The 26,049-nt window shown below is 33.9% G+C and overlaps 1 protein-coding gene across 1 annotated transcript in view; it reads right to left on the bottom strand.

Annotated features, from left to right (window-relative positions):
- LOC132720270 (uncharacterized) overlaps positions 1 to 26,049 on the bottom strand; it is a 74,689-nt gene that overhangs the window by 8,638 nt on the left and 40,002 nt on the right. The window contains exons 4-12 of the mRNA XM_060704362.1: positions 22,846 to 23,181; positions 16,536 to 16,605; positions 16,085 to 16,179; positions 9,645 to 9,710; positions 8,259 to 8,333; positions 7,469 to 7,531; positions 6,855 to 6,977; positions 6,508 to 6,597; positions 6,048 to 6,128 (exon numbers count right to left, since the gene is read on the bottom strand). Of these exons, the coding sequence (XP_060560345.1) occupies positions 6,048 to 6,128; positions 6,508 to 6,597; positions 6,855 to 6,977; positions 7,469 to 7,531; positions 8,259 to 8,333; positions 9,645 to 9,710; positions 16,085 to 16,179; positions 16,536 to 16,605; positions 22,846 to 23,181 (999 nt within the window). The remainder of the gene's footprint in view (positions 1 to 6,047; positions 6,129 to 6,507; positions 6,598 to 6,854; positions 6,978 to 7,468; positions 7,532 to 8,258; positions 8,334 to 9,644; positions 9,711 to 16,084; positions 16,180 to 16,535; positions 16,606 to 22,845; positions 23,182 to 26,049) is intronic.

The following is a 26,049-nucleotide window of genomic DNA, read 5'->3' as shown; positions in this document are numbered from 1 at the left end:
TCATTACTGACACCTTGATTCAAGAAAGAATGTTGACAAAAGCGTTAATATATCGGGTTTTCTTTTCCATTATCTACTACGTCATTACTAACACAGTAGCCAATAAAAAAACAAGAAAAGCATTGATGCAATCCAAGCAAGAAATGCAGAAGTGAAGATGAACTAGTAGACATATGATGACAAGATATTCTTATAAACTTTTCAATGGTTAATTGGTTTTTACCAGAATGAACGGACGAAAGACATTGTTCATTATGAACTTTGATTTGCATGCTAGAGATTAGAATATTACTTGTTATTTCTTTATGATCATGATTATTAATAGCAACGGATATACATGTATACAATCATATGTGTAACGCATGATCAACACCACACTTGTGTAATTGTCCCTTATTATGTTATCAATATAAGCGAAGACCCCCTCTTAAGGTATCTGTTCACACTTAGTAAAAATATGACACTGGTTATATTACCATGTTGATCATGTTGAGCATAATTGTTTATTATACAATAATTGTAATATCTATTTTAATATAAAAAATAAAGATTTTATTAATATTGTTTTCCTCTCTTTTTTGTGTTTTATGTGCTATTTTAATACTGAGTTTTTTACGTTTACTACTCTTTTTTTATTAAAATTGTAAAAAAAATTTAGGAATTCAATTGTCATATTGACCGACGATTATAAGTCAAACCTTAACTAGAAAAAGTCAGTAAATTATGGTTAATCTTTCAATATATAATATTGTTTATTCTTAACCATGTACATGTACATTTGTATTTTTCTTTATCATTTTTTTAAATTATCAATCAATTAAATAATTCATAAAATCTAATTTGAAACTTTGAATAATTCCTCGGCATCTTTACTAAACACGAATCAATAACAAATTAAATAAAATGTTTAAAAGTTGATAGTGTCATATAAATACCATAAAAATGTACCTTTTTCTGAATTATTGTACATATTTATTGTTTTTATCTCATATAGATAAAATTAAACATGCTATTGTTGTTGTTGTACGTTTTTTTTTTTCGAATTGTATGTTTATGTATAATAATAATCAATAAATTTGAGAGTTGATCTATGTTTATAAATTATTGTAACCAAACTAAGTGACAAACATTCATTTTAGAAAAAAGTTTTTTTATCTGTAAAATATTTGTTCTGTTCTGTAACGATATCAAACATCTACTCCAAAACCGGGAGAGACCGGACAATAAACGTTTGATACTATTCGCCGGTCACTAGGAATTATCACTAATTTTCAGTCAGGTTTTCGTAAACAGCGAAGTACAAACGATCATCTTGTACGACTTGAGACTTTTGTTGGAGAGGCCTTTGTGGGTGGACAACACCTGGTATCGGTTTTCTTTGATCTTGGGAGGGCTTGCGACACTGCTTGGAGGTGTGGTGTCCTAGAGGATCTGGGGGATGCTGGACTTGATGGCGGACTTCCTCTTTTCATATCTGGATTTTTGAACGATAGGCACTTTGAAGTGGGACTTGGTTCAGCTTTTTCTCGGGACCACCAGCGGGAGCAGGGTGTTCCTCAAGGAAGCATGCTTTCTGTTACACTTTTTGGCCTTAAAATGAGCAATATTGCTCGCGCTCTTGCGCCGGGCATAGGTTGTTCTCTATATGTAGACGATTTTCTTATCTGCTATCGATCGGGGGGTGTGGGAGCAGTTGAACGGCGGCTTCAGCAGGATTTGGATGGGGTTCAGAGGTGGGCAGTGGAGGGTGGGTTTGGGTTTTCAGGGTCAGGGGCTCAATGTGTTCATTTCTGCCGACTGCGAGGGCAGCATGGTGACCCTGAACTTTGCATGTCTGGTTCTGGAATTCCAGTGGTTGATGAAGCTAGGTTTCTGGGAGTTATATTTGATGAAAAACTTTCTTTTGTACCACATATTGGGCATTTGAAGGCTAAATGCCTGAAGGCTTTGGATTTGCTTGGGGTCTTATCGGGCACAGGTTGGGGATCAAATTCTTCCGCATTGCTGAGGTTATGCAGGGGTCTTGTCCGATCAGGGTTAGATTGTGGTTCTGTGGTGTATGGGTCTGCGGGAGGGTCATATCTTCAAATGCTGGATGCCATGCATCACCAGGGTTTGCGTTTGGCTTTAGGTGCTTTTCGCGCCTCACCTGTGGAGGGTCTGTATGCGAAGGCTGGGGAGCCATCGCTTTGTCTTCGTCGTGGGGGGCTGGCACTTCAATATGCAGCTGGAGTTTCATCTAGTAGGAGGGATCCAGCTAAAAGTATTGTTTTCAAGCCAAGTTGTGCTGAAAAATTTGTTAACAGGCCAAAGGTGGTTGGACCATTGGGCCTTCGTTTGGGGGATGATTTAGATAAACTTAGGATTGATCCAGACAGTGTCCTTCAGGATGACGATGGGGATGTTCCACCTTGGACTTGTGATTCCCCGGAAATGGATGTTGGCCTTTCAAGTATGGGAGGGGCATCGGATTCACCTGAATATTTCGGGGAGAAGTTTCTAGCAGTTGGGGGGGGGGAACATGAAGATTTTATACATATTTGTACGGACGGTTCGGGGGAGGGTTGCAGGGTGGGTGCGGCTGTGTTTGAGAATAGTTTTGCATCTGGTGTGAGGTTGCCAGATGGTGCATCGGTTTTTGCTGCTGAAGCGGGGGCTATCGATTTAGCATTGTCATACATAGCACAGCGTGCCCACGATGGGTTTGTGATATTTTCTGACTCGCTTTCTGTTTTGGTATCCATTAAAAATGGGAAATCTGACAATATCATGGTGGGGAGGCTTCTTTTACGATTTCATGATGTACTAGGGACGAGGTGTGTTAGGTTATATTGGATTCCGGGCCGTGTGGGAGTGCGAGGAGGTGAAGGGGTGGATGCTTTGGCTAAACAATCATTGAATTTTCAAAGGGCTGACTTGTTGTTGCCTGCTTGTGGTTTTGGACCGGCTATAAATGGACTCGTGTCGGCTGAATGGAGGGCAAATTGGGACAATGCCGTTTTTGATGGGCTTCACGATATGGGCCCATCTCTTGGTGTGTCACCATCTCTGTCTCTGTCAGGCCGCCGTGATCGAACAGTTCTTCTTCGATGCCGGGTTGGACACGCTAAAGTTGCCCACTCTTATCTCCTCACAAATGACAGTGCCCCTTTCTGTGTGGGTTGTAGTGAAAATTTTGCTGTCAAGCATTTTCTTCTTGAATGTCATGATTTTTCACGGGCCCGTAATAGATTTTGTTCTGTAAATTCGCTCGGGGAGCTTTTTGGTGCAATTCCATCAAAAAACATGATTGGTTGTTTGAAGGAGATGAGCTTGTGTTCTGGGATCTGATTGGCTCGTTTCTATTGTCATTTACAATTTTTTACATGATGTTTTGGGCCTATTATGGCATTCGGCACGATGTGGCCAGTTATGTGTTGACGTGCCGTAAAAATCCAAACAAACAAACTAGTAAATCCCGGGGAGAGACCGGGAATTACCGATAGCAGTACATCCCTCTATAAATAGATTTTCGGAATGTTTAGGTCATCAACTCATCATTCTATTTTAACATACCATAATAACCCACTGTGTACTACAAAATAATAAATAAGAAAAACCCGAAGAGACGGAAAAGGTTATTTCATTTGAAAATGTTTGCATTGCGAAATTCTCCAGTTCGCTTTTCATTGTACATATCGCGACATTTCATTTTTAATTAATAATAATCAAGCACCCTCATACCGATCGGAATGATCGGCTTTTATTATGACCGACTAAAAGGCTCGAGAAGTTGCTGTCGCCCTTTCACAAATCTGATTTCATTCCATAAAGGGCGCCGCGCTTCGGCGCGGACGCCAATAAAAGAAGATAATTCATTTAACGCCGTCACGTTCACAACAGAGGTCCGAAAAAAATCTCGGTATCCGGTATGTCCGGGATCGTTTATCAATTTTTTGTCATTTAGTAGGCCCCTATCACATTTCAAGCTTAAGGTTAAATCGATTAATTGGTCATCATATAAATAAAATAATTAATCAATTAATAATTTTAGTGCCATGAATTACTACAAATATAAAAACAAAAGCAGTTATTCGTATCCCTATATGTTTGATAAAATCCCGGATTCCGTGCGTTCCGGAGCACAGGTCACGATATTGTCCTGTACGACCACCTGATACTAGAACAAAACCCGGATGAAAGAATTCCGTGGTATAATAAAAGAAGGTATTTCCCGTTGGTGGAAGAGCGAACTGTTTGTTTTCAGAGCAATAATGTTAAAATATGAATATTTTGAAGTGTCATTTCGATTTCTTTCAACAATATTATGTTTTTGAGAGGGGATTTTGAAACATCAGCAAGACGCATTTTATCTTCAGGATGTCAGCTGCTTTAATGAATAACATCAATAGTATTTTGTTGTTGGGAGTTATATTAATCAAGTAGACTTCACAAAATAGTGATATAACACAAACACGTGTATACTCTACAAGATGTAAATTTATTCTTCTAAAATCCCTACCATCGAGGTACTGGCTAGACATGTTATTGAGCATGCGCAATGTGCATACATTATAAACTAGCTAATCAGCTGATATTACTACAAATAGAACGATATTCTTTATAAGCCCCTTTTATAACAAAAAGATAAATGTTATTTTGTAAAAAAAAAAACATAATATAATGTGCATTGTAAACAACTTAAAGTTGATGAAACCTGTTATTGAAAAAAAAAAAATTTGAGTACATGTATTTAACTGTTTAAATTTTATCATATTTTATTTTTTATTGATTAATGTGTTTTAAAGTATTGATAATACTGTCTTAAAAAGTAATTTAATTTTGAATTCGTAATTAAAACACAAATGAACTAATAGAATTAAAATTTGTTTGTTTGCTTGGTTTTACGGCGCACCAACATATGGCACAGAAACATGAAAGATAATGTTGGCTAACTCTCGAGTGTAAAATACTTTCAAAGCAACACCAGGAGTCAAAACCACCACACATGCTAGAGCTAAGAAATGCAAATACTACATTTATAAAAACCAATTTAGTCGCCTTTAACGATAACGCAAGGATAAACGGTGGTTACAATTTTGATACCTCAAGCATTATAGACAACAACTCAGCCACAGGGATCGAGTTGAAATCACCAAGGATGAATATATCAAATACTGGATTTTTAGTTTGTCCTTATCATTAATTGTATTTAGTATTTTTGGAGGACTTGTATTTCTTCTTTTAATGTTAAATATACATATTTGTTGTCTTTTGTTTGCTGCATGAAATGAAGCTAGAGCCAAGGGAAGAATGCTGAAAGTAACTGCTGGAGAACAGTTTTACTTATAAATTATAAGTGAGACTTCTAAATAACTTGCTGTCAGTATGATACTATATGCTACACTCTACTCGGGTGCACGCTCGTTCCTAAACTGTGAAATAAATTGTCCGTTTTGTGTATTTAAAAATGGCAAAATATGCAACAGAATTTGAAAATCAGTGAATTGAAAAGATAACAATAGAACAAAATCATAATAAATAAAAACGTAAAGGCTATTCAAAACGTGTCAAAATCGTAAATTACCTAGGATATGGCGTTTATCTCAGCTGGTTGTCACAACAGAAACGAGTCCTTTGATATTTTTAATTATTGTAAAAAAGGTAATTTGTAGCTTCTTTTTTTCTTTTATTTCATTTCCGTAAACATCAGAACCGTCCAACGCAGTTATATATCTAAATGATATAAAGTCTATAAAATTCAATTAGTTTTGTATTATTACATCTTTAACGGCAATTATTTACATCTCCGTTATAAACACGTTGGATTTTACGTCGCACAAACACATTATAGGTTATATGGCGACTTTCAAGCTTTAATGGTGGAGGAATACCTCAGATGTCCTTCCGCTAGAAAAGGCACCTGAGTATAGCCACCGACGTGTGAAGATAAAGACCTTAACGACTCGGCATCTAAACATCTAATAGTTTACAGAAAATTAACAAAGTCCAATTGTTTAAAATCTCATTTTTAAACAAACAATAAATAATATAAAATTAACCCTCACCTAGCACTTTGAGAGACAATGTTTGTTTCTCTACCCCTTCTCTTAACTGAAGCTCGTGTGTGTTGTTTTCTTGGTCCTTTGCTACATGAAAAATTGATAACAGAAACTGTATGAGTGTTTCTTTCTCGCTTTTAAATTTAAGAGAAATAAACATGTTTAAAAGACTAATAAAATACAGTACTGCCACTTGACTTTCAAATAAAAAGAAAAAAAACACAAAAAAAAACACTGTATTCTGCAAATTCTATTAATAATGTTTTATAGCAAAATGCAGCAGCAATGATCTTCCAATAATGAGACTAGTTTTTCTATTTTCTTTGCGAATGTAAATAGAGCACGTGTTTTTTTTTATTCCTTTCTTATTGGTATTTTAATTTAGATCACATTTGTTGGACATTTAAAACTATTGTGTCTAGTTCTTAACTTTATTTATCCATAAAAATATTTTCATCAGTTTTACCCTGTGTTATCTCAGAATCTCCAGCTCCCTGAACACTTTCCCTTGTTCTTTGTTGTAATCTTGTTTCTAAATGTCTTATCTCTTTGTAATCTTTAAACAAGCATATAGGTTATTAATTATTGACTTTAAAATTAATTTATGGTCAAATTTTAATGATTACACATGATGTTAGAAATAAAACAATGATATTTTGGAGCTAACATTACATATTATGAAAAATGCATTAACACGTGATAATGTTAAGAATCATCTTAAGGTCTTTTATGAATTCTGACACAAATGATAAAACAAAAAACATCAAGAACACATAATAATAGATAAATCATAAGATATGAAATGTGACAGACCATTGATCTTTGATTCAACAGGAGATATAACAGCAATGTGTGTATAAGTTTCATGGTGTTGAAGTAGTTTTGTTTCAGCATTATCATCATCATCTTCATTTTCACTGTTTTGATTGTTTTGGCCTGTAAAAACGACAGTCAATACGTCAACAATATTGTTTGTAGGAAACACATTAAAGCTATAAAAAGGAAACAAACATGCTCAAATTATCCTCCTTTCAGTACCAAAGGTATAAATCATACAATTAACCATGAAAATATCACCGAGAGAAGCATTCAGGTATATTACTCACACAATGAGAAATATTTTAGATATCAAAGAATTTAAAAGGTCTGATGTTTAAAAAATAATAAATTCTGAAGTTGAGCCAGTAAAGATACACATGCTTAAATTGATAATTGATAATAATTTGCATTTGCTTTATATCGTTTACATTTACTAGTACTTCACATGGTATTTGTTTCAGTATTTGTACAAGATATTCGGAATATCCCTATATTTTATTGTCTTCAGGCACCATAAACTCATTAGTAATATATCTAATTTATACATATTAAATGACAATAGGTATTTCTTTTAAAATAGACAATACAACAAAAACTTGTTTTCCAACCTTTTTCGCAAAGTTCATATACAGGTATAGCGTCAACATCAGTTTCTGTTTCATTTGTTCCATCTGTAATGCAGTTTGTTTCTTATCAAGATATAGACAATAGACATAATTTAGTAATCACACATTAATATACAAAAACATAGGATTGTTCATGTTTATTTTATAATACATCGGTAACAAAAACATATACATCAAACAACAGCAAAATAATAGAACATTAATTTCACAAAGACATTATTAAGAGATTTTGAAAAAAACGTCACATTTTTGTTGTTTTCCAACCTTGTTTTGCAAAGATTTCTGTGCCAACATCAGATTCATTTTAATAATTTTATGTGTTAAGTCTACAAATCTACATTCAGTTTATTTTAAATAAAAGTATCGAAATTAATTAGTAATCACAAATTGAAATTAAAAACATTGTTTTGTTCCTGCTTATTTTAAAATACATTGATAACAAAGGACACAGACACCAGAAAATTAGAAAAAGTAATATAATGAAGACATTATTAAGGAAAATGAAGAACAAAAACACACACTTTCAAAATATCTTATATCTGGCACTAAGATATTTGCTGTGTTGCATTGGAGACACACGCTTGTGTCAATCAAACATACATTGTATGTTGAGGTTTTTCTTTGTTTCATAATAGTTTGCAAACTTTAAAACATTCTTGATTAAATACCTTTTTGTGTGTTATTTAGTCCAAACTCCTTCTCCGCCAAAGACTAAAATTAAAATGACATTAGTAAGTACATATCATATTTAAATGAATATATCAAACCTGACCTTTGTCAATTTTTGTGGACACAACTTCGAGTATAAGTGAATCGTCTTCTTTGACAATATTTGGATGGCGTCTATCTGTTAAAAAAGATATCTACAGTTTATTTATTTCTTTCCTTAAATGATTGATAATCTTTCTTACATTGTTTCTGTGCATGCTCATATCATTGCAGTCAAGTGGTAGGAAAACAACATATAAAATCGCATTGTACTTTTAAATAGGTTGTACAATATATTATATTAGCAGTTCTGTTATCTAATTTTATTCAATTTCATGGGGTAATATTTAAAACTCTAAGGATAGAAATGACTGTTCTACATTCTTGGACACAGTAGCCGTTCTTGAAGAACAATAATTCTGTTATCAAGGACTTTATCATATGTTTGCTAGTTGGAAATAACTCAATTATTGCATCCTATCTCTCGGCTATTAAATTTCTGGCAATAAATATAATATGCCAGCTAAATCATTTAGGGTTTGTAGGATTGTGATGAACGCTAAGTGAGTCGCATCGGGAATAAGGGTCATATTATTACTATGTGGGATTTTAAAGTAAATCCTATAAGGAATGAAGAAGTTGGAGTGAAAAATATCAATTTCTCGAAAAAAAATTTAGTTCAAGGGGGACATAATTCTTGAAATAGTCTTGCTAGAGTATTTAACCTTCTCAAAAATGTTGAGTGATAATAAGAAACATATATATGAAGTTTGAAGTAGATACATTAGGAAATAAAGAAGTTATTTAAAAAAGACAACTTTTTTTTCATAAAAATTTCAAGGGATGTAATACTGATTATTTTTGTGCTAGAGTTGTAAACCTTGTCACATATGATGTGGTTGATGACCAGAAACTTATATTCAAAGTTTGATGTAAACACCTTAAGAAATAAAGAACTTATAGTGAAAAAGCTGAAAAATTTAAATCAGAAATCATGAAATTCAGGCTATTTGTTGCCATAGCAACCAGAATTATCAACATAGGAAGAAAAAAAAGATGTGCATAATTTCCAGACTGCCATCTACCCATATATCAAGTTTCATAAAAATATTTTCAGTACTTTTTGCGTTATTGCGGGATCCAGTTTTGTGGACGGACGGACTGACAGACAGACGGACGGACGGACAGACGGACGGACAGACGGACGGAGGGTAAACCTAAAGTCCCCTCCGGTTAAACCGGTAGGGGACTAATAAAATAAAATGTGTTTGTTTTTTTGTATTACATAAACTATGGACCTTGTCTTGTTACAGTTGTATACGCTAACACATGGCTATTGAGGCAACAAAGATACCATCAGTTATATATTTTCTAAGATTAATATAAATGAACGTTTTTATTTGCTTTATATATCGTCAGATTTATACATGAAAAAAAAAACACAACTTACATTTATATACTAGTAGACAAAGACCAAGAGTCACAGCACTGACAACCGATATTATAATGCCGGCGACTGTAAACATGAAAGTAAATAAAAGAACAATCCATCAATAAAAAATGAATACTAATTATACTAATAAAAACAACAAAAGCAAATTAAAAGGTAATAATTTACAATAGGATGAACGTTTCGGTTTAAGCGGAAAAATGCATGTTCAGAAAAACACATACACACGTTTACATTTAAGGAATGTTACACGCACGCTTTAACGAACAAAATATACATATGTTGGCAAGACGATAAACGCTAAGCCATAAAAGCGCCCCTTAAAACGCTAGAAAGCATGCAAAATAAAACGGTTCTAAACGTTCAGTGTATTAGAAGGTTCAAAACAGTATCATTAACAAGTTAAGGCCGCGATATTTTACCGATTTGACTTCATGATAGCTTGACACTAGGTATTTAGAATAAATATCAAATGTCCTTATCAAATAAATTTCAACAAAAATGTCTGGCTAAAAAGTGCGTACTTTTGCCCTAACCACACAACGGGTACGGCCTCTGCAAGCGCACTTCTGAAAAAAAATATGTTTTACATATACGCCCAAGGTTTTAAGTGTAAAATTATGTTAGATACCTTAAGTGTCACGGTTCAGATCTGTTCATTATTTAGGGGAGAAGATGTGTAAGCGACCGGTAGAGCCGCGGTACGGTATTCCGAGGGTCCCGCGTTCGAGTCCCGGTCAGGCTGCACATTTTTCTCACCTTGTGACATTTGGCGCCCAACATGGGACCGTGATGGTATAAGCTCCGAGTTCAACTTCACATTGTTCTCTTTACACATTAGAAATTCGAGGACGAATTTCAATATAGTGGGGGAGTATGTCACGTGTCAGAACTGTTCACTATTTAGGGGAGAAGATGTGTAAGCGGTTCTATTAGTTCTACACCGTTTTCGGCGTAAACAAGAATAACATAAATGGAAGAGTCTTTAGGAAATTAATGATAGTCATAGCGGCGAACGTAAAAATAAGATATTTTACGCAAAGGAAAACCAAAAATATAAGACTGGCCGGCCAGCACATTCCATGACCTATCATATTCTCCTTTCATACCTGTAAGGGATAAAATTTCGGGGTGTCATTCACTCGAGCCTTAGAATTTTATTGAATACTTTGATATATACTACTCAAATTGCTAAGTACAGTGCGTTACTTTTGTGTATTTGTACTAAATGTGACAATTGATTACAAGGACTTGAATATAATTAGTTAGGAATTGATTTTTATGAACATAATGACAATGGAAGTGTTCCTAGACGTGAGCCTGTTGCGGAAAATGGTTAGCGTAGGGTGTTTAATACCGAGTATGGTATCCGCTGGCATTGATTACCGCCTGGCGTCGCCGCCTCATGCTGCTGATGAGCCTGCGGACCTTGTAATAAGGAATCTGCACGCATTCCTCTATGACGGCATGTCTTAGCTCCTGAAGTGTTGTTGGGTGGACGTGGCGAGAAGAAATGGTTTTCTACAGCATATCCGAAGCATGCTCAATTGGATTTAAATCAGGGGACCTCGCTGGCCAATCCATGCGGACTATAGTTGCCTCCTCAAGATATCGGTTTGTGATGTGGGCTCTGTGTGAAAGGGCGTTGTCATCCATAAGAATGAAAAAGGGCCGAGTGCGCCAGCGTACGTGCGTGCATGGATGTCTTAGATTTCATTGACGTGCCTTTCTGCCATCAGTGTACCGTCTCCAATGATGTGTAGGTTCTTTTTCCCCTTAGCGCTCATTCCCACCCACACAATGATTGAACCCCACCAAAACGGTCGTGTTTTGCAACGCATGCTGAAGCTAAGCGTTCATTTGGACTTCTCCAAACCCTAGCCCGTCTGTCCGTAAAGTCAACACAAAAACTTGACTCAGTGAAGAGGACCGGGTCAAATCATTAAATATCCATATGACATAAGTCTGCGCCATTTGCAAACGCTCTTGAATATGGCGTTGTGTCAAAGGAATGCGAATTGCTGACCTCTGTGACCTCAACCCAGCATCATGCAACCTGTTTCTAACATTGTGTGTGTTTACACGTACACCAGTTGCATCCTGGAAGTCTTTACGTAAGGTCGTAGCGTCGAGAGCCATTGGCGCCTGGCCTGAATGACGATAAATCGGTCCTAGGTTAAAGTCGTTGAACGTTCCCGACCTCCGGCGTGGTCCTGCAAGACATTTCCTGTCATTTGGAATCGGTTCCACATCCCAAGGACATGGCTTCGTGCCTTTGTCTATGGCCAGCCTCCAACATTTTAATTACCCTGTTCATCTTATCTTCACTATGACAACGTGTAACCTGTCGATTTGCCATAGTTTGCAAATTTCGAACACAGTTTAACAATAAAACGAGAGAAGTCTTGCTGCTTGTACACGTTTTAGTGAAAGCACATGTCCATAAAACACCAAATTTCTATTGGTATGCTTTTCCACGTGCTTATCGTGCAAGATGTACATGACAAATCGATAACTTAAGTACACGATTATTAGGTCACCGTACCGCTGTATCGTTAGCGAAAATATGATTTTTATATGATGATAATAGGACTGAAATATGCAATGTCAAAAAGGTGATCCGTAGCAAATTTTGAGTTGTATATATAGCTATTTAAAATTACATTTTGGGCCGCCCAAATTGTCAGCAAGAAAAAGGAGTGAAAGATAATAAACAGTAAATTACTAACTTGAGATTAATAAAATTAATTATTGATAAAATGAGTGTTTGTACAACTGTTTTGGTGATTTGTGTTTCGATATATTTGAAAGAAGCTTTATTTTAATATTTGGTATTTGACGGGTATATATGTACCCCTCAGAAATGATTGTTAAAGAATATTGCGAAGAGAAGATGGGCAATGTCATAATGAAACCCATTTCTAAGCTGGGAATATAGTATTTCCAGGTCTTAGTGGAGATGTTTTGTTTCTTTCTTCATAAGTGATGTATATTACCTAACTGTAATGACCTGCCAAGTGGAAATTTGATTAAAGGTCTATAGATGATTATGATAGAAACATGTTTTTGTTGGTTTTACATTATTTGGAAATATACATCTACATCTTAATCACACTGCTTCAAAATCGTTTAATATAACACTAAGCAGGTATACACTTAATTGAATTGAGAGACAGCTATGTTATACAAGATAATCCGGGAACCAGTCCCGAGCTCTTGAATAGACCCCTTGGTTCTTTTACATGCCATGCATAAACCACTTATACATGCGAGGATTACCTGGATTTCTTACCAGTACACCTCTAGGTAGGTGGGAAACACTGAAAGTGTCTATGAAAAATCCCAAGGGTGTAACCCATGATTGAACCCGGGACTTCAGGAGTGATAATCAGTGGTGTAACCAACTTAGATATCGGGCCACCTTTAATTTAAAAGGTTAAAGAAGCTAACTTTGACTTGACCTTATCATTGTGGCATTTGAATCTTGCTGGTCACTTTGATTTATTGGCGTAGCATTCCTGTAAGCTTATAATTTGGTGCTTTAAATAAATTTACACCCACTTATTCCTGGTACGGTGTAATCTGACCCCAGTGATGCTTGAATGAAACCATAGAAACCCTGTCTATGGATGATACCAATTGTACAGTCTCTGCTAAAACAAAAACGTAAGTGTATAGGACAACACAGCTCATGTAGAAAGGTATCTATATGTTTAAAGCACCAACCATTCTGTTAAAGTATTACCCTACGTAATAGTGATTAATACACACTAGTGTTTTCATTTGTATTTTGTCATAAAACTCTGTTGATAATTTTTTCATAGACCATAAGGATTATTTGAACCGATACAGTAAGCTTGTGACCGAGATGATCGGCTTGGTCGAGTTCATTTACGACCGAACAAGATGATTTCAATTTGCTACTCAGCATTATTTTGTGTAATTCACCCATAGATGGACGATGTTTACGTTTAAATCCACAGCTGATATTAACCTGTAATTTCAATCTGTGACATATCATATGTTTTATATTAATTAACAATAATCGTACCAATACATGCTTTGTTAGAGAGATCCGTCATGAACTACATAATCTAAAAAACTCCTCACTTACATGGTAATTGATGCGAAGACTTTAAACATGCGATGAATTTTTATAACAAGGCACACACTGTGGTTTAATTATAAGAATTACATCAGATTACATTATTATCTATCATCACTTTTTGAAATAATTCCTTAACAAATGTACAAATCATAATGTTTTGTATCTGTATTCATTACAGATTTAAATACTTGACATCCATGTCACAGTATACAATAAAGTAAGTTGGGTGTGCTTGATTGAATACAGAATACATGTATATGTTTTAGATATTTCAGTTGAACTTTATCTAGTAAAGCTTTGTTGCCATGGCCCAAGAACTCACATATAATAAAATTAGCTTTACTAATTTATCCGAATAAATCTATTTGAATATCTATTTGTAAACGTTTTGACATCTCAATAAGACAGTAGCCTAATAGCTGAATGAGTTTTTGCTTTAACAAACAACAAATTCTACTTAATGTTCACCTCAATATCAAAATATCACTTATATCACAACCATCAGTAAGATCTGATACACGCGAGATTTATCCAAGGTCTTTCGATTGCTCTCTAAACGCCACTGAAAATCAGTTGTTCGGTATTTTGTAACGAGTCTTCTGATTGGCCAACATGTTTGGGATTTCTCGGATATTATTGTTTCGCTTACAATTTTCAATTTTGTCTACATTGGAATTTTATCACGACTGCGCTCGTTTCCTTTTAGAAATGTAATGAACGGGAAAGGCTAGAGAATTTTGGTTTGTCTCGAAGTTTCATACAAACGTGAAATATCAATAAATGTTTTTTTTTAATTGTCTGGACAATTGTTTTCACAACGACCCGTGAAAAACCCCTTGCTCGCTGGCTCGAATCTGGATTTTCAGGGCTTTTCTTTAGTCATAGTATATTTTTAGGGGGTCATATTTCACATTGTTTTTTTTTTTTTTGGGGGGGGTTGTTGTTTTTTTTGTGTTTGACACATTCAAGGTCAACACATGTTTTTTTTATTTTGGTCATTTTTTTCTTCCGATGTCCGAAACTTTTGCCTGTGACGTACGTCATTATATATGTTTAGTAAAAAAAGCGTTCTGAAAATAACGTAGCTGAACAATTTGTAAAATGGACAAATATAACATTCCGGACCTCTTTTGCACATTTATCTAAGTATATATTCTGTTTTAGTTTATCGTTTGATACTATATAATAGTACGTAAGGGGCTGCTTTTCTGCCCAATTTTAGCGCTGGGTGTATCTTTTTCAGGACAGCCAGTGGCAAGTTTCACTGTAGGAAACGCTTTTATGATTATAAAACGCACAATGCACGTACGCACTGTATCTGAAATATACATGGACGAAAAGCGGTATTTTAGACAACTGACTGAAACGTTCAACCAAGTGTTACTTACATTTGATGTCATAGTATACTTCAACACTTAAGCGCCTCATAAATTAAAATATAAAGAGGATATTGCTTGTTTGTGTGTAACATGAAATTTTATTTCATCGAGTGAGCTTAAAAAACAGTATTCTCAGGACTGGCGTAGCCACGAGTTAGAATTCTGTTTTTAATGTTCACGAGATGAAATAAAATTACATTTTACACACAAACAAACAAATTTTCTTTTGATTGTATGCTTAAAAACAAGTTTAAATGAAAATGCCTCAATTTTAACTTCTGTTTTCCCCACTGGTAGCCTCAATTTCAGACAAATTCCTCATGAATACAGAGTCTTAGGCTGAAAAATAAGTTCGACAATCAACGTTAAATGGTGATTATATTGTTTATTTCATTAAAAAATATGAATAAGCGCTTGTTTTAATAATAAAAACAAACAATTCTAGTAGAAGAAAAAGTCACATCAATCGACTTTGTCCGCTTCTTACGGCGATTAGACCGGGCGTTGTGTAATATAAGCGGTCGCCATTTTTAAAAGTTGTGTCGTTGAGAGGTGTGAAGTTTTTTTGATAACATTTTAAATTCACTGTAAAATTATCAAATATAAGTTTCACGAATAAATCAGTAATCCACGCAAAAGTATAAAATAAAACAATAAATTCCTTAAAGCTCAATTTTTAATCTAAATTGTTTTTTAAAACAAAATGTTCAATTATGATATAGTTTGAAATTCCTATAAATTAGATATAAATAATATATTATATATATAATATACTATATAGTTGTATATTGTACATACACCCAAAGCGGTAATAATTATTGTTGTTTGACATGCAGAGTCACAATGTACATACGCATACGAGATTTTTATGGTTATAATATTTATTAACATATAAAATAATCATATTGTATGTCTTGAGAGACTATACTTTAAAAGTATGTTATGATTCGTACCTATGAAAGGGGCTTTTTGATCCACCGCATCCTTGTTTGTACCTTGGTCAGGGACTTTTTGATACCCCGAATCCTTTCTCGTTATCAGCCGTTCTCTTTAAAATAAATACTAGATAAATGAATTTAAATTGTTATTTAACTTTCGCCAATATGAATGAATAACACACAGACAACGTGAATTGCTATACAGATACATTACTGAATTAATTAAGGATACGCAGAGAATGGTATTGTGAAAAAAATAATTCTAATAGTTTTACAGTCTTTTGCTAAGGTAAGATTATATACACCTATATATATTTATGTTCAACAATTTATTAAATAACCGCATTTTATGTTTCAAATTCTTATACAGAATCATTTTGTCTCTAGATAAAATGATTACAAAATCATGAAAAATACACATTTAAATGATTTATCTTTAACGACGTGTAGGATAATAATCACTCACATTTCAGTACATACAAAGTCAGGTAATTGCCTTTCAAACCCAGCATCACACTTATCTACACAAGTGCCATCTGAAATTTTAAAACAAACTTGGTTACATTGGCGCATTCAAAGTCAGACAAAGGATTGTTACTAAAAGAGGTATACGTTTTTAAAAATGTCTACAATTTAATTTGTAACATTATGCAACATTATTGAAATGAACAGTCGGAAAAAGTATTTTTTTGTATTTCAAAGGGTTCACAGAAGATAAATGCTAATCAAATGTAGTTCATTTTTGCATATGTGTAATGTTTTGAAAGTTATAATGACATGTTTCTATAACCAATAGGCTTTTATCGGTAAGGGTTTTGCATTTGAATTAATAAAGAAAAAAGCAATCAAAGGAGGTCAATATGAAATATATGAATGTATACTTCTTTTAAACTGAGCTTAAACATTTACAGTCTTTTAAACAGAAGAAATTATCATAGTATTATACTGGATGGTCATTGGCCATTCAGTTATGCAGCTGATAAATAAATGACATGAATGAACTTAAATTTTTGAGTTCTTAGTTTGTTTGTATTATAGTAATGTGTTAAGTTTCCCTGCCTAGTAAGGAAATTATTTTTATACAACTGATAATCAAAAGATTCAGTTTTCTAAGGATTAATATGTATAACTGATATTTTAGCTTTTTGTTTTCTTTTTTTAAGTAAAATGGTTGGAAAGTTCCAAGTTCTTTAAAAGTGACATTAGGAAACAGTGTTTAGGAGCGAACAGACAAACGGACTGAAAGACACTCTGAGGGTAATCTTTAAACATCCCTGGTTGTTACCAGAAAATTACGCAAAATTCTAAAACCAAAGAACACTCTTGAAATAAAAATGCTAGAACTAATGAACATTGTCATACATGATGTGATTGTAAGGGTTTGCATTTGAATTAATAAAGAAAAAAAGCAATCAAAGGAGGTCAATATGAAATATATGAATGTATACTTCTTTAAAACTGAGCTTAAACGTTTACAGTCTTTTAAACAGAAGAAATTATCATAGTATTATACTGGAGTATCATGTAACAAATTTATGGCATTTATGCAAACTCAAGAATATAACATTACCTTACTAGTTAATTTTAAGATCAATGCCATATTGAGTAGTTCAACGTGACAATTTTATGGACAGTGTTACGGTGATGTCATATAAACGCTAAGGCAACGTTTAGGTTGATTTACCAAAAAAGGATTTGATAACCAAGAATTAATCAAATAATAACATCATCTTCGAGCAAAATTAAATATTTTGACCATTTAACTTATACATTCCTATCGCCAGCCCTAAGCGTCTGTATTTTAACTACGAAGGATGTTTTGAAAATAAGTAACCATACTGTATTAAATCCGAACGCGTCACAGGAGAGTCATAAAAATTACACTAATTTGTTTTCTATGTCTACCTTATCGATAGGTACCATAAAAATATAGTTAGAATTGCAGATGGTCGTATCATATGGATTTCATTTGTCATAGTAACAGCAACCCGGGGTAACCCAAGATTTATAAATGTATATTCAACAATTAATGCGACGTCGACCTGGGAGAGGACACTCTAAGCTGTTTTGTGTAAATATTGTTCATCGTGTAAAATGTGAATAAGAGTATATCGAATACAATAAATTCGACTTTTTTTAGGGTTTTTTTTCTTATTCCGCTTAAACATGAACGGACATTTAAATAACGTCACTGTTAATTTGTCTGTCATTTCAACATCGGTAACTGGTGTAAACAACACTACGCATGCGACGGGTCAATCATTAACTTAACGCCAAGATGTCGTCATCAGAGATAACTTAAATTTTGAAGAATTATACATTTTGGCAAAACCTGGGGCATTCACCGACCGAAACCTTCAAAATGATAAAAAGTCAACACATGTTAGTACAGTAAATCGTGCGCTGGTTTAAAAATGATACAGATGATATAGAACCGGTAGAGAAACAGAAGAAGATGACAGTAGGAGAGAGAAACTAAAAATGTGTCCATAGGACACGGGTGCCCCCACACTCCACCGATTTGTCAATCTTATGTCTCTAGGTCAAACTGTTTTTTGGCTATATGTGCCCAAGTTGAAAACTAAAACTCTTTTATAAAGGAAAGGGCAAATACTACAAATACTGAATAAATCCACAAGAAAACCCCAATGTGCATAACTGCACATTCTGACCAACATTCTTGTAAACTTTTAGGCCTACAGGTCCTAAACTTTTTAAGTTTCGTGCAACACAAGTTGAAAATTGGGAATTTTTACTAAAGCAAGGGCAATAACTCTAAAAATACTAGAAATATCCACACGAAAATTTCCAGGTGCACAACTACACATACAGAGCAAAATTCTTGTAAGCTTTTACGACTCTAGTTTAAATACTTTTTTAGTTGCGTGTGACACAAGTTGAAAATTGGAAAATTTTACTAAGTCAGTGGCAATAACTCTAAAAATACTAAAAATATCCACACGAAAATACCCAGGTGCACAACTACACATGCTGAGCAACATTCTTGTAAGGTTTCATGACTCTAGGTCAAATACATTTTTGTTACGTGATACACAAGTTGAAAATTGAAAATGTTTACTAAGTCAAGGCCATAACTCTAAAAATACTAAAAATATCTACACGAAAATACCCAGGTGCATAACTACATATGCTGAGCAACATTCTTGTAAGGTTTCATGACTCAAGGCCAAATACTTTTTTCAGTTATGTGGGACACAAGCTGAAAATTGGAAATTTTACTAAGTCAAGGGCAATAACTCTAAAAATAATAATATTTTTTTATTAATATCCAAACGAAAATACCCACGTTCACAACTTTCTTGTAAGGTTTAATGACTCTAGGTCAAATACTTTTTAGTAACGTGCGACACAAGTTGAAAATTGGAAATTTTTTACTTAGTCAAGGGCAATAACTCTGAAAAATACTAAAGATTTCCACAAGATAATACCCAGGTGCACAACTACACATGCTGAACAACATTCTTTTAAGGTTTCATGACTCTAGGTCAAATTTTTTTTTTAGTTACGTGCGATACAAGTTGAAAATTGCAATTTTTTACTAAGTCAAGTGCAATAACTCCAAAAATACTAAATATATCGACATGAAAATACCCAGGTGCACAACTTCATTGCTGATCAACATTTCTGTAAGGTTTCATGATTCTAGGTCAATTACTTTTTGAGCTACGTGCGACACAAAAAGGGAACGGACGGACAAGGGTAAATCTAAATGCCCCCCTATAGTGGGGGAACAAAAAGCCAAAGATCACGAAGTCCGTTGTTACGTCAATTTAGAGCGTCTTTACAAATTACCAGGGCTCAAGGTTAAACTTGGGTAAGCACCATGACAGTTGTATACCGAGTATTGTTTTGTTCAATTGTGTATGACATTTACCCATTTACAACAAAACTTTAAATATATTGGTCAATACCATATTATGGTCATGATCAAGATGGAGTTGACCTGTGGTTAAAAATGACTACAATGCATTTATTAATAACAACATTTAATAACAGCCAATTAAAGCCAATTTAAGCGCAAATTATATAATTCACATTTAAGGTTAGAGTAGTTTGGAAGAAGAAACGATAAAAGACTAGCAGACACCCACACTGACAAGCTTGAAACCTGTATACAATTCTCTCGACTTTGTTAGGGGGGTCTATAATTTGCTTTACAAACGATCAAAAACAGTAATAAACAAGAGGACCGCAAAGGCGGTAATAATATTTATGCCCAAATAAATAATTTGTTTGAGTTATAAAAGATAATCTTTTAGTTAGGGAAGAAACCCTATCAGGAAACGTGATTGAACAATGTTTTATCTTAATTATTCTTAGTGTATTCTAAACCTCCAAGGTGAAGGCATTTTGTATCCTCGTTGCATTATTTATAGGACTTTTATAGATGTCTACAAGACAATTTTATGTGCAAAATATAGAAGCACTGTAGTTATACACAAAAATACATGATGTGTTTTCTTATACCTGTCTACATAAAGCAGGTTACTCCCAGGGCAGGGCCAATTTTGACCTTAGGGGCATGATTAATATAACGTTTGTAGTAATCTAAAAAAAAAGATGTTATATTTAAGACTATGCATAGTGGCCCGTATTCAGAATCGATACTTACAGTCACACTCAATGAGTAGATCCCATATAATTGCCTAACAGTTAAGACAGTCCTCACCTTTTCAGTCAAGTTGTATTCGAGTTACAAAGTAAGTGACGAATGAACTTGAGATTTGGAGGGAGCTACCTTGAGGTGTCCTTAATAAAAATAATACTGAATACCACTTAGTTTTCAGTAATGATTTTAAACTTCTTTCGTTTAAGTGCATCAAATACGCGAACTGACAGTATTTTAGAAAATAAATGTTGAAAAACAGATACTTAGGAATATAGATGATCCCATAAGATTTATCTCAGAAGTTGAATTTTATCAAAAATTTTGATTTTCAAAGGGGTGTACTTAGTGTGATACAACTATTATGAACTTTTAAGAGGGTATTCAGCTCGCGGGATACCAGTACTTATGTCAAAAAGAAATGAATTTATATGATTTCAAATTTGAAATTTCTTGAATTTTCTTTTATCAATGGAAATGACTGTTCCTGTGTTTGTCAATGTGACCATCGATGATTCTGGACTCAAGTCCTCGGATGATTTGTCGTAATACTATGCTTCTAAATATAGGCATATGTATAACAGTTAGATACAAGTTATGTCACACTGTTTGAATTTGGGATTGACATAGAATTCCCTATCTGTATATATTTGAAGATATTTCAAAGGAAAATGACAGAAAAATATCTTCATGGCGTCATGAATAACTATGGCATATAGTAAGCGTTGACGTCTGAGTATTTTAATTAAAAACAACCATCAAAATCCACGCAGCAAAACAATATCTTGAACATTTGTTCAGCATGATTTATGTAAAATACACTTTACTAAACGAGTATGGTGTTTCATTACTTAGATCCAGTTTGTAACTTTAAACACAGCTGAATAATGGTCGTTAGGTATTCCAGTATCACAATCTTGTTTGTTTGTTTTTTGTTGTTGTTTTTTTGTTTTTTTTTCGGGGGGGGGGGGGGGGGGGGGCGGGGGGAATTATGTACAAAATTATTGAATTTGATTCAAGAAATTAAAAATATTAGGATTATATACATTTGCTTATACCAACAAGTCTAATATTTGACCACCGTGAAATGATTGACTTCAGTTTTGAAAAGGTTCACGTGGTTTTACTACATAAATGTCTAAACATCTTAGCTCTTGGCATTGTAGTTTCACACAATAAGCCTTAAATGCATTTTATTAATAATATCCACCGAAAGCATATCACAACAAAATAACATGAAAATTGCAGACTTTGATTCGTTGAGTCTGTACATGAGGGATAAATTTATGTAAGTTAGTTGACTCCCTGGCCGGCCTATATTTAAGGGGCATGATTAAAATTAATATTAGTTCTGTGGAAGTTCATAAAGAAAAGCTACATGCTTAATATTAAACGATAAGACTTAAATAAGTTTTCTTGTAAAAGTCTGACAGTGTATGAAATATTTAAATCCCGAGTTGGGCTAATATTTATCCGATCCAAAGGGCATTTTCTATATAAATTTTGTAGCGTTCAACTAGGCAATGCTACTTGACAAATATTTAAACTCAACACATTGTAGTTTCACTAAATAAGGCTAAACTGTGTTTTCTCATACGAGACTACCTTAACTACGTGATCCCAAAGGCGGTACAAATATTGACCAAATGGGCATGATTAATACCAGTTATAAATATATAATCAAGAGGCATGATTCGTACAATCTTTGTAAATGTCAATAGGGAAAACTGCATGCTAATTATCGAGGCTCTAAGCTCTGTAGTTTCACACAATAAAAGATCAATGTGATTTCCTTAATGTCTATATAAATCAACTCATTCTCTGGACGGGGACAATTTTGACATCAGGAAGCCCATATCGGTGTTTTGCATTTCTTTATAAATAATACTTTTGAAAAATAGTTTTCTTTCTTTCTATCGGTTCAAAAGATACAGAGCGGACACGAAATTCATGACATGAGATAGCTCTAATCTGAGCTCTGCAATCGTCCCATTCTGGTGATGCCGTTAAGTAGTTTTGATAACTTTTCATTGGTTACAAAATACAGAACGGACACGAAATTTCGGACAGATGGACGTATGGACGGACTACCAGGTGCATATTAATATACGCCAAAATTATTTGGCGTATGAATACCAAAACGTCGTACTTGGAAGGTGGTATTGTTGTCCTGGACACGAACTGACATTTCCATCCTGTTGACAAATATTGTCGGATATATTTTCGTCGTAATTTAGTAGTAAAATGCCCTTGGCGTTGAAGTATCCCAGTTTATAGTTACAATTAACTAGGGTAGGATGACTTGAATTACCAACAGAATATACAATGTATTTTTCAGAGATGTTTTTTAGGTTCCTGTGTTTGTTTCCACATGCATGGATGCAGTTAGATTCATCGGGCTGATATGTTCCGTCTGGGCAATTATCTTCCTCGAAAAATATTTTTTTCGGAGAGTTAGCATCAGCTACTGCCTTGTAATACCGACCTAAATGAAAAAAGTACTTTACAAAAAGACAAAATAATGGTGTTTTTAATAGAAGTGAATAATTTATGGAGACTTTTTTGTATTTATTTAATATAAACTTAAGTTATATGAAGATCAAGACGAAGATATTCGTGTGTAATTACTTTATATACCTGTCTGGTAAACAACAAAACTACCTCTTTCGGAGGTTAAAGGTACAGAGATGATCAAAATTAGATAAATCGGAATTTGTTTTCTAAATGATACAAAATCAACAAAATATTAACAAATAATAAAAACGTTTTGCTGTAAATGACATGTTCGTTTTCTGCTATTCGGCGCGTAGTATAACTTTCAGTTTGACTATGACTACGTCACATGCATTTTGTCTTTTACGGAGCAGTTTTTTTTCTCATTCTGAAAGTAGGCCTAGGAGTGTTCCATATGTTGTTGGTGGCGGTGGATCAACTGCCTATATACATGTGTATATATATATGTCAGTATCAAACTCATAGCCTGAATGAATATAAGGAGTGCGGTAATGACCCAAACTTCAATCCTTTTCACTTGATTGCTGGAGAAATCACACCAGCAATAAACTGTAATATATCATATAATTATATAATTTGTTAAATGATGATGTATCATATATCAATAAATGGGTGACTGAAAATTCTTCAAATGACAGCACATGTCCCGTTTATTTTTATCATCCCTCGAATATTGCTCCATCGCTACTCTCGAGCTAGTGCATGTCGCCAAAGTTAAGGGACAAAAATTACATAATGTTTTTTGAAATTGAAAATCGAAGAGTGCTATTCCATGAAGACCTCATTAAAGTTTTCAGGAAACGTTAATTAAATCAGTTAAATTATACTGAAACTGTAGTTGTGGAGACGTTTAAAAATGGCAAATAAAGCGTCGAAATGCACAGTTCTATCATACAAAAAAATCCTGTCGCTATGTCAATTTAAACAGCAATAAAGATTCAAAACTTATACTTTTTCAGTAGATAGAAGTCTTTAATGCAATACAAACTGAAGTCAGAAGCAGAACTTAGCTTCTAAAGGAAATTTATTATATATGTTCTGCGGCAGTTCTGTTGTAAAGGAGGTAGTCATGTGACCAAGGAGATAGCTCCTTAGTTATGGGATATAGGTTTATTTTATAAAGAAACCTCTGTGACGGTTCCAACTTGGCGTACTGTTTAAGGACAGTGTACACATATCTTTTTCTTGCTTACTTTGCGTACTTTCGAAATATGAAAATTTATCCTGTTTATTAAATTGTTTGACTTTTGGCATTTTGTATACCTTATAACTCATTCTGTAGTCGTGACATGCTACATAGAAAAATAAAACCACTTCGTGTGCGCTTTAAGTTAGCTCTAGATCATGTATTTAATATATGAATATCTACAGCAATCATTAGCAAACATTGCCTGAATTTTGACACACAATCAAACGGACACTTTGTTTTTCTACACGTTCTACTAATATCCTATATATCTTTTGCAATGTAAGCTTTCTAGTATTATCATTGTTGACCCACGTCTTTATACTTCTATAATAACTCTTCTGCTAGTACCATGTTAAAACTATGTTTATTAATAACTATCACGTTTGTCGAAAGTCTGTCTTTAGATAACGTATTTCAGTATCTTTTCTATTACGTTTATTTTTAATCAAATTAGGTAACAGATAAGAAGCACATCAGTGAGAAAAATGAATAAATACCTTACACAGAAAACATAACAAATAACAGAAAAAATTGACGTATATGAAATAATGACATAAACAGAGCTATAACTAAGTAGTTATCTCCTTGGCGGCATGACTGACTTTTTAGAACAGAGCCGTAACACAGATTTAAATATCACATTTGTCGTTTTAAAACTAATGCTAGTACAGATTTAGATTTTATTTGCATTCTAGACGCCACAATTCCTGAAAATGTATTCGTTTTGAATATATAATTGTTTTTAGATAAAAACACGGGGCAATAACTATCCTTCTTGGTGAATCAGTCAATTTCAACACATAGCCCGGAAGAAGAGATAGAGCAATTTATCTTATACCTCCGAAAGCGGTATCTCTGATGTTTACTTGGCATGATGTAGTAATTTATTGATTCCTATGGCTTGACATACTGTTAAACATTTTACAATTATTGACTAGTGTGCCTTTGAATATGATGTGATATTATTCATCGGCAGATGACATATTGACCGAGGCGATAAATGAATAGGCTATAAGAATTTTTAAAAGTAATCACAGAAAGTACAATCTTAAACATGTACAACCTATGCCTGTTCGCGGGAAAAAGGCGTACAGCAACTGCGTGGACGTTGCGCATACAAAAGTAATTCAAGTTTATACTCATCATGGCGGTGTACCTTTTAACTATAATAGTAAAGTAATGATATTTAAATCGAGAAATATACCATAAAGAACAAAACGCAACTATTATCTGTTTTAATAAGCATGCGTAATTAACAGCCTCATTGAATATGAGTCTCAATCTATTTTTAGACTAAGGAAATCCAATTTAGCCAGTGAATATGATACTACAACTATTAAATGTTTTGTTAACTACTGTTTGGACCGATGAGATTACAGCTATATTTAAATCATATAATAATCCGGATTGTTTTAGCATACTCAAAGATACGGCTGCAGGCAGTCAATATATTGAAGTTCTCCATGCGATACTACTTTGCTATGCTATATATATCATTATGTACCACTCAAATTTTAAGTTAAATCAGCATGAAAACACATATTTTTTTATGTGACAATAAGATTTTTATTTTTTCTTCGTTAGTCTTATACACTTAAAGCTGCAGTCTCATTTACTCCTGGCAGAGCCCAGGACAAACCCGGTAAGTTA

This window comes from Ruditapes philippinarum, unplaced genomic scaffold (assembly GCF_026571515.1).
Source record: "Ruditapes philippinarum isolate M1 unplaced genomic scaffold, ASM2657151v2 ctg4692_1_1_1_1, whole genome shotgun sequence".
NCBI lineage: Eukaryota > Metazoa > Mollusca > Bivalvia > Venerida > Veneridae > Ruditapes > Ruditapes philippinarum.
Note: the sequence above shows the minus strand (reverse complement) of the source record. Positions and strands in the feature narration are given on the sequence as shown.